General features: G+C 27.7%; 1 protein-coding gene across 5 annotated transcripts in view; it reads left to right on the plus strand.

Moving 5' to 3' along the window:
* Positions 1–3,027, plus strand: part of hts (adducin 1-like protein hts) — a 138,365-nt gene extending 135,338 nt beyond the window's left edge. For all 5 annotated transcript variants that reach the window (XM_076394156.1, XM_076394159.1, XM_076394155.1 and 2 more), the window contains 3 exons: positions 764–831; positions 891–1,002; positions 2,050–3,027. In XM_076394156.1, the coding sequence (XP_076250271.1) occupies positions 764–831; positions 891–1,001 (179 nt within the window). In that variant the 3' untranslated portion in view covers position 1,002; positions 2,050–3,027. The remainder of the gene's footprint in view (positions 1–763; positions 832–890; positions 1,003–2,049) is intronic.
* Positions 3,028–10,208: the final 7,181 nt, after the last annotated feature.

Genomic DNA, 10,208 nt, shown 5'->3' on the forward strand with positions numbered 1-10,208 from the left:
GTAACATCATCTCTTGATATTGCAATTACTAACGAATTCAAGTTCTGTAGAAAAAAATCGTCGAATATTAATCAAAACCAAAATATAGTTTTAGTCACGACAGATGTAATTATAAAACGAAACCAGAACGACGATGATAATAAGGAAAATGAAATACTGGACGATTCCGATGATTGGATGGGTTTTAAATCAGCTAAATTTTAAATAAGTTTCAAAATGATATTTTGTTATTTTGTATGTGTGTTTTTTTTGGTGTATGTTTTAATAATAAAGCATGTTCAATGTATTTCGTTGTATTGTTTTGTAAAGTAAAAATATTGATGTAACGAATTAATTGTGGAGTCAGGTGTGTATTTTTATAGTTAGAGTAGAAAAAAGTTCTGAACAAACATCTGCTTTCTAAAAGATATTTAGAAGTACAAAGATCAAAAGAAGTTCAATTTAAATCTGTCTCTATAAATAGTTTCTTACATACATATTACGTATTATAATACCTTTACAAATATATGCAAAATATCATTTAGACTGCTATGTAATAGGAAACTCAGAGCTTTTTTCTTTATCTAATGTATTAATGTGTATAATTATAACATTTGTTTGACTTTTGTTTGGTTTTATATTTAGATCTAGGCTAAAATACAACATAATAATGTAATATAAAACTAAACAAGACATTTTGGTAACAGTTTATTTAGTTTGTTGTTTAATACAGTAATATATATTTGAATCAATAACCATAATAGTTATACATAATGTTTTTTAGGTGAAAACACTGTGAATGGAGATCAGTCGGATGCTCATATGAGCACACTGTCGCAGAGTAGTAAAGAGGTAATATACATGAAGTTATTTTTCCTATTTACTCTTAATAAATATATTTTAAATTTTAGGATCACTCTATATCTGAAGGATCTCCTAAAAAAGACAAGAAGAAGAAAAAAGGCATAAGGACCCCCTCATTCCTTAAAAAGAAAAAGGAAAAGAAAATACGTGAAGCATAAGGTTACTTTGAGCTTATTTTTAACGATATTTTTAATTAATGCCAAGAAATTTTACAAAAATATTGGGTATAAGAAAGTAATTTCAGTTTTATGTAAACAGTATTTCAAAAATGTTATGTTATTTCCTGTTGATTTGGGCCACATTGAATGCTTCTAAATAATGATAATGATGCTTCAGACTTCACTAAGCTTGTCTAAAATTTAATTTAAAACATTCGGATAATTTAGTGAGATCTGAATTTATATCTCAAAAATTATTATATCATCATGTAATTACAAAATACATAACATATATATACAGGTATTACATAAACAGCTAAGTCTTGGGCTCAATAATATTTCTTGAATACATCGCCAAAAGTGTAAAAGCAGCACATGATACACCATACAGTACATTGTACTACATTACATGTTTTAGTACATTAAATAGTTTTTTGGAGCAGTTTATCATCCAATTCACCCAAAAAAAGCATACTTCTAGGGGTATTTAAGTGATGATTCTTCATTCAACAAATGTGTCTAAATCATTGCAATATGCAGGTTTTGTTTTTAATGGTGCATCTGGAATGCTGCAAGCTTACTGGTCCTAGATGTTAGCATTTGTTTAAAAACTTAAAAATTGGTTATCGCCGGTAACTACATCGTAAAGAATTTAAAAATTTAGTACGATCATATGCAATGTCGGCAAAGTTCCTTCTAAATTTGCAATATTTACAATTTGTTGCTACAGCTACATTTGTTGTTTAAGTTCATTAAAACGTGACCTGTTCTAAGACGAATCAACGGTAAGAAAAATGTAAAATCATAACATTTTTAATCATGACTCGAAAATGAAGCAACGGTTTCGGTAATTGTTGAAAAAAAATTTGTCAGTACAAAATAATGAAAGATGTAAAATAAAGAATATATATGTTATTTATAGACTAATATTTAGTCATTTGTATAAAGTATTATATCATAAAACTGCAATTATTTTCTAGCCAACTCAATAGTGAAATTATGATTTAGAATTAAATTTTTAATTTTACGAATTCGTCTCTGATTTCAGGCACTGCCCATGAGATACAACTAAAATAAATGAAAAAATGCCTCCTCCATCGAGACTGCCAGCGATACAGATTCATTCAATTATTTTAGTTTATAGTCCTGCAGCTAGACATTTTTTGCACTATACGTGACAGCAGACTATATTGGTCTAAAAAATACTTTATAATATATTTTTAGCTTTAACTGTACAGGATTTCAAAGTATAATAATTAATTTTTAAAGTGCTGAAAAAGTGGTGTATTTAGTATAATGATAATAACGAACAAAATAAACAATTTGAAATTAGACATAATCCATGCTCTTTATTGTATTGTTTTTGGGTTTTATAAGTTTCATAGTTTAATTTTTAATTGAGGGAGACAACATTAATTGTCTATTGATGGATTTTAGACAAATTATTTTTGAGAATGGCGTGTTCAAAACAGGTTCTCGTCATAATATATTTTAAATTGTTTATTCTGTGCAATATAGTACATTCATTTATAATTAAAAGTAAGTTAAAAATGTTTCTATTGTTGGAAAGGAAAAAACTCTATCAATTAGGCAGCAGTTGGATTTTGACGGAAATACTGGGTCGTGGATTTTGGCAACTTAAAAAAATGTTAAATTCATTTCCGAAAATAGAAACATATAATATAGAAATTTATTTTTCAAGTAAATCTTTTTATTTATGTAAATTTTTATAGCTTTTACGCAAATTATCGTATCATTATGCTGTTATTACTTTTTAGTTTATTCGAGAGATTTTAAACGATGAAACAGATATTTGTTATTTGCCATATAACTTTTACCTTTTCAAGCCACGTTTTATTTTCTCATTACATTTTGGTGAAGGAACGCACGTTTGTCTACTGTTAATATTTTTAAATATTTCCTCTGCTATATTTAATGTTTTGCACAAAGAAGTACTCGTTTTTTTATATATATACAACTTTTTGTTTCAGTAATATTAAAAAAAATAAACAGCTTTTTCTTGGTATTAGTTGTATTTTTTAACTGCTCTGTAGAGGGATCAATTTTGGTATTTCCTAAAATTAGAGTGCATTGAGGACACAATTAACAATAATTAGAAATGAAACGTTCTGGTTTTTGTTGTATTTATACACATTAACTTTATGTACATTTTAAACGCATTGGCAGCAAGGGAATGATTTCTATTATAGAAGTCAGATTTTACCAAAAATTATATTTAGTCACATTATAAAGAGATAGAGGAATCAATTAATTTTATATTCCATATCATCACTATCTTAATAGGATAATTTTAGTTTCAAATTATGAATAATATGTGGAAATTTGTAGGAAAATTATAGACACTCTCTTATATCATGACTAAATATATTGGTATGTTGATGTGAAAAGAGATTTTATGAACACGGAACCAATTTAAGAAATGTTACGATTGGTTAAATATTGTACCATTGCGGCTTGTGATATTAACTAACTATTGCCTAATATGTAGAATTTCACGCACTAACAAAAATACATATGCAAGGTCAAGCACTATTTCCACTGACCTTGGCATTTTTCCAAATTCCCAATTGTCGTTTCCAACACAAAAACTTGATTCATTTGGTGTAATTGTCACATTTTGTATGTACTGTGAAACATTCTATCACTATAACATCAAAATAAATTTCTTTCTGGAGCATATTTTAGTTTTATAAACTTAAAACAAAAATATGTGACTATTAACATACAGTTTTTTCTGGCCTTTCCTAACACTTCTTTATTAAAAGAGGTTTTATTAGGAGACATTTTTTTCTATTACTTTTTATAACACTGTTTCTATATATAATTTAAATTATATGATCAAATAAATCATTTTATGCTATCCGTGAGTTTTTTTTCTCTATTCATCAAAATACATTATTCATAAATAAATTTTATAATCATTGATGGCATATATTAACCGAACCAGAAATTTAAAAGAATCAAGTTTTGATAATATCTCAGGTTATTTTTCATACCATGATCAACTATTAACGTACCAAAACCAAACCTTCCGGATAAAGTTAAGTATATAAACTGCAACAGAAACATCATGTTTGACCAGCAGTCAATTTAGCTAGGCGCGATTTATGTATCACATTACATTAATCTGTCGTAGCGTAGTACGTTTTACATGGTAAGAATTTCGTTGTAATGCGAAACTGCATTATTGTTCTCCAAAACTATCTATTTTATGAAACTGTCTTAATGGTCAGAGAAGTAACAATATACATATAAAACTATCAAATAATATTTTAAATTAAGCCGGCTTGGTAGTGCAGTGGTAAATTTATATTCAGATTTCTTTTATATTTCACAGGTTATATATTTTTTTTATTTTTGGGTATAATTTTTAGGAAATTTTTTGTTATAACATTAATTGCGTACATATTATTTGTTTAAAAGCAAATACATAATGAAAGTGTTGTTTTCCTGGATATAAGGTTCAAATAAAATTAATTAATTTAGAATAATATAGAAGCGGCTTTTAAAAGTAAACAATGATAAACTTCGGGAAACCTCTTTCATAACCATACCTATGATCTCCACCAAGCCTCCGAACAGAAAGGTTTATTATTTGCGTTCCGGACCGACTAGATATCCATGGATCCAAATGTGGAAGATAATTAGCCAAAATGCAATTCCTAATTGTAATTTTAATAGTAAGAAATACATAATATGTGTATATTCACAAATCAATTCCCTTAACCTATCGAAAAGGATAAGGAAGGAGGTTGCTCAGCTCAGCATATTAGAAACTTTAAAAAGGACTAGAAGTAAGTATAAATATTTTTTTTGAAGGAAGTAAATTAAGATGTTTGAAAACTTGTTATAATGACAAATGTTTCTCCGCAGACGATTTTGAAACAGACAAACATATACGTTTAACTTCATGTTGATAAGAACCAGACAGTATAACGTCAAACAGACTAAGAACTAGGAGTATATGTGGTAATATTACAAATAAGAATTGAATATAAAAATATAAATAAATATAATATTTGAACATATAATAAAGAAATATATATTTTTATGATTACACCATTATGTTATGCCGACTTGGTGGCGCAGTGGTAAAGGCTATGGGGCGGTCCTCCTACTGTTGCGATAGCCGCGGGTTCGAATCCTGCTGGGGTAGGTCGTAAATTTATGTTTGTAATTATTTAATATTAAAGGAAAATGATTCCAGTCACGCCAGTACCAGGCTGGGTAAGACCGGATGTCTTCTGGGATGATTTCTAAAGTTGATCACTCACCAGGCGGTAAGCTTAATGCTGAGGACCGTGGTTCGTAGCCCACGTTAAACTTTAGGCCCAGTCCAGATAAACCCATAGTTGGTAAAAGGATACTTTAAAATATATTTTAAAAAAAGTTGTCAAAAGTACAGTAAAAGAAGCCAAATTAATTTTTTTTCGCCATATTACGGCTGTAATATATTAAAAAAATATATATATTTTAAATTAATTTTAATCATCGATTATATTTAAAAAAAATTAATTTAAGTTATTTAAAAACAGTTCAAGTGTCATATTATATTTAAACATACACCAAATTGGTATATTAATACAAGAAGGTAGTTAAGGTAGGTAGATATTTACATACATATAATTAGATTTTAATGTCTTTTTGAGCAACATCATTTTGAATTAATTGCTGCAAAACAAAATTGATTAATTATTACTACCAAATGCTTTATGAGTAATAAGTTACAATACACGTTGGGATTAGTTTAACAGGTAATTAAAATTTGTATTTTAATTTAAACTGAAATCGATAACCAATTTATTAATATATTATTGAAATATTTTTTAAATCACATTTTATTACCAGAATATTATACTAAATTTTAAAGTTGATTAAAAAGTCAATAGTAGGAAATGTTTTAACATTGTTTTTTTTAATATTTATAATTTTGAAATGGCAATAATATTGCTTCCTTAAATTTCAACGGGGATCAGCCAGAGAATATTGTTCCTTGTTGCTCTTTAATTTATTTTTTACGAGAATTGAAATATATTACTTAAAAAGAGTATGTTTTTCACGTCAATGAATCATATCTGCAACGAACAAATAATTTGAATAATAACGTTCAATAATAAATTAAATAAAAAGCGAATCAGACTTTGACCTTAACAGCAGATGTATATAATTCCTAGCTAAGTCATTTCCAACAGTTCTCTACTAATAAATTCCTTATTATTGTTTTTATGGTAATTTTCTTGTTGGTATTAATATTATGTTTTTGCAGTTTTTATGTTGTTAAACCTGACATAACCAGGTTATTAAATAATAAATTGAACTGTATAAGTACATAAGGAACTAAATAAACTTCGGAATATAATCTTCAAGAGAAAGTATCCTATTTCCTAGTTTTCTTATTATTTTTTCAGTTTTTATTAGAATATGAATAATTTAGTTTTATTCATATCAATGCTACTAGTGTAATTGTATTTTATAATAAAATTGAAGACAAAGTATCGCTTAACATTTTGGAGAAAAAAAATAATGATTTTATTATTACTTATTAAAACTCAAGAATACATTGCATTGCATAAAATTGTGTGGTATAAAGTAACTATAAACTTACAATTGGTATAAAAATAGTGTTCTTTCTGGAAAATTTGTAAACTGCTTCTAACATTTTAGCGAGTTTAACTGAAAATTACATTAATAATTTTGTAAAATTACCACTGTCATTGTCAGATATAATTTTATGGAGAAAGCAGTGATATATTAAGTAGTGCTATAATGTTTATACACTAAAAAGAAATATCCTTGTTCGTAAAAAAAACTACGACTTATTTTTAAAGTAAAAAAATTGTAAACAAATCATTCGCAGCACATTAGAGAGTATATGCAAAAAAATTGTAAACAGCTTTAGATATTTAATACCATGTGATGAAATTAGTTTAAATATTAAATGATATGATGTTTACACGATATTATTGCAATGTCTTTTAGTTGGAACTCTAGGAATATAACGTCTTGTTTTTGTATTGTTCGATTTTTTCCTTCTCACCTTAGTGACTACTGCGATGTTTACAAAACATAACAAATAAGGCTTATAACTGTTAGTAGAATTCAGAGAAGGTATTTACCAAAACAATAATTACAAAATAATTTTTTTAGCATGACATGAATAAATTTGGTTTTTCAATTCGATTTCTTGTAAATATAGAAATAAACAAAAACCACTATGATATAAACAAAATAGGTGCAACTTATTCTGAAATAGTTGAATAGAATATGCATCCAGTAATTTTCAATATATTTAATTAATTTTAGTTAAAAAATACTTTTCCCTTAATACATATATATTGGTATATCAAAGTTTAACGTTGGCTCCGAACCACGGTCCTCGGCATTAAGCCTACCGACTGGCGAGTGACCAACTTTAGAAATCATCCCAGGAGACATCCGGTCTTACCCAGCCTGGTTACCGGCGTGACTGGGATTTTACACTCTTGCCTAGAACATTCACAAATTTTAAACAATCACAAACATAAATTTACCAACATGCCCCAGCGCGCCATCACAACAGTAGGAGGACCGTGCCATCGCCTTTACCACTGCGCCACCACGCCGGCATTGAACAAAATTGATAACTTATAATGATTTATTTGTAATCAAACAATTGTTGTATAGAATACAATAGAATTATTTACGTGGAAATAAGTTTACTAGTTAATTATTTTGTCATTCATTTGTCATAGAACCATATAATAATATATTATGGAAAACAATAATAAAAATAAAATACCACGAGAAATAAATAAATCAATTGTGGGAGATAAAATTGTCATTAACACCACGAAGATAATCCAAAGTTCTAGAGAAATTTCGTGTATATTTTTTATTACGTGGTCATATCTGATCTGCAAAAATTCGATATAAAAAAACAAAATACAGTCGTGTCATGCTAAAAAAATGTTTGTAATGCTTGTCCGAACTGCGTCGACCGCCTTTATTTAAATCAGATTATTTAGTTTGTAAACTGAACTGTTCATGCCGTGAAATTTTTATTTTTAATACTACAATAATTTGGAAAATTAGGTAGATATTTTCTCATATTTTCAGATATTATCATCATTTTTTTATTAAATATCTAGAGGTTATCTGATTTCTTTAATTTGTGCAGAATAATGTAGAAAAATATGTTATTTAATTTACTGCTTTAAGATTTTTATAATTGATCTAGTAAAAGTGAGCTAATGAATAACTAACATCAATTAGTATTAGATTTAGAGAAAGGAGATTTATCGAATTTTTGGTGCTAAAATTTTCTTTTTTAATTTATATATAATACTAATGTAAATATTTTTTATTCAGAAACTGTTTGAGAACTAACACATACCATAAAAATGTTTCCATCGACATTTTTAATATTCATTACAGGGGGTTTTAAAATATGTTTAGTTTATTCCCTTTTTGGTTAAGTAGATGATCGAAAATCACCCATAATAAAGCAGCATTTTTTCAATTTAATTATACTGGTATTCAAATTATTACATTTAATTACAAATTAATTTACTTTAGTTTTTATTAAGAAATTCATTAATCATAATTATCTATAATTATTATATATCATTATTATCTATAATTATCTATAACATTCTTACTATTAATAAATATAAACAAAAACATGAATAACTATTTTATCAAAGTAGGCAAACGTCGAAAATTAGTCTATTTGTCTTAAGAATAGGTTAGTAACATTATTATCATAGAAAAATATGATTATTGTACAGTATTTGACACCTCTAACAATAATAATGTATGCTGCATGATACGAATCAAAGTTATCTAATTTCTGAGAGTTTAATTTGTGCAACAGAAATAATAACAAAATCTTGTGTAATTTGCTTGTGCTTTAAGATTATTTGCAATCTATATATTATAGTGATTAGAAAAAAGTGTATTATCGAATAGATATGGTCTGTTGGCTCAGATCAAAGTGAAAGTGTTTCAAGTGATTTGTTAATACAGAACCGTATAGATTCCATATAGTATGTTCATTGCGTTGGCAGATTGCATTGTCTATTTGTAAAAAAATAAATGGAAACAAGAAAATTGCATTTCAACAGTTATTGAATTGACGTTTCTGTTTTGCGTTATATACGAATAATACATTTCAATTGTTCAAAGAAATTTCCCAATTTTGCGTTCAAAGAAGTTTATAATCAAAAATTTGTGATTTCTATTTGGTGTGGTGTAATAAGAGCTACTAAAACAATCACTACTGAGGTCTAAAAATGACAATAAAATACTGTAAATGCAGAAATATTACAAAAAAGCCAGAAAATAGGGCAACATACCCTTTTGTCCGACAACTCTCAACAATACAAAATATGGAAGTACGTTGTTACAGATAGGAACTATTAGATATTATAACAAGTCGCTCTGGTAATTAGTAGGTTTGACAATTAAAAGGTTGCAAAGGTGAAACCAACAATTGTAATATTATAAAGCGAATGATAAAGTAGTGGTGTACCTGTCAGCTTTTATAAAATATTCTGATTGACATTTGTTCATCGTATCGATATACACAATCGATATCGCAAACATTGCTTAAACTTCCGAAATGTTGAAATGGTGCAGAAATTAATAGATCAATAGTAGAGATCAGAATTGACATGGAGCCGGCCTGGTGGCGAAGTGGTAAAGGAGATATGACGGTCCTCCTACTGTTGCAATAGCCGCGGGTTCGAATCCTCCTGGGGCATGGTTGTAAATTTATGTTTGTGATTATTCTACGCAAGAGTGTAAAATCGGACAAGGAAAATGATCCCAGTCACGCCAGTAACCAGGCTGGGTAAGACCGAATGTCTTCTAGGATGATTTCTTAAGTTAGTCATTCGTCAGTCGGTAGGCTTAATGCTGAGGACTGTGGTTCGGAGCCCACGTTAAACTTTAGATCCAGTCCAGATAAACCCATAGTTGCTAAAAGGAGACTTTAAAATATATTTAAAAAAAACTAATATGGTATCGCTGTATCAGAGTGAAATAGTGATAAAATTTAGGTTGAATCAATCTTTTTAAATAAAAACCTATTCGTGTAATAAAAATGATACACAGTAATGTTATATACACAAATAATTGAAATTAAATTATTCTAAAGAATTTTTTTTGATATCAAACTGAATAAAAATATAAAGTAAAAGTAATTAA

This window comes from Rhynchophorus ferrugineus, unplaced genomic scaffold, assembly GCF_030347505.1.
Source record: "Rhynchophorus ferrugineus isolate W39M unplaced genomic scaffold, kcgeb_rfMv2 rfM2, whole genome shotgun sequence".
Lineage (NCBI taxonomy): Eukaryota > Metazoa > Arthropoda > Insecta > Coleoptera > Curculionidae > Rhynchophorus > Rhynchophorus ferrugineus.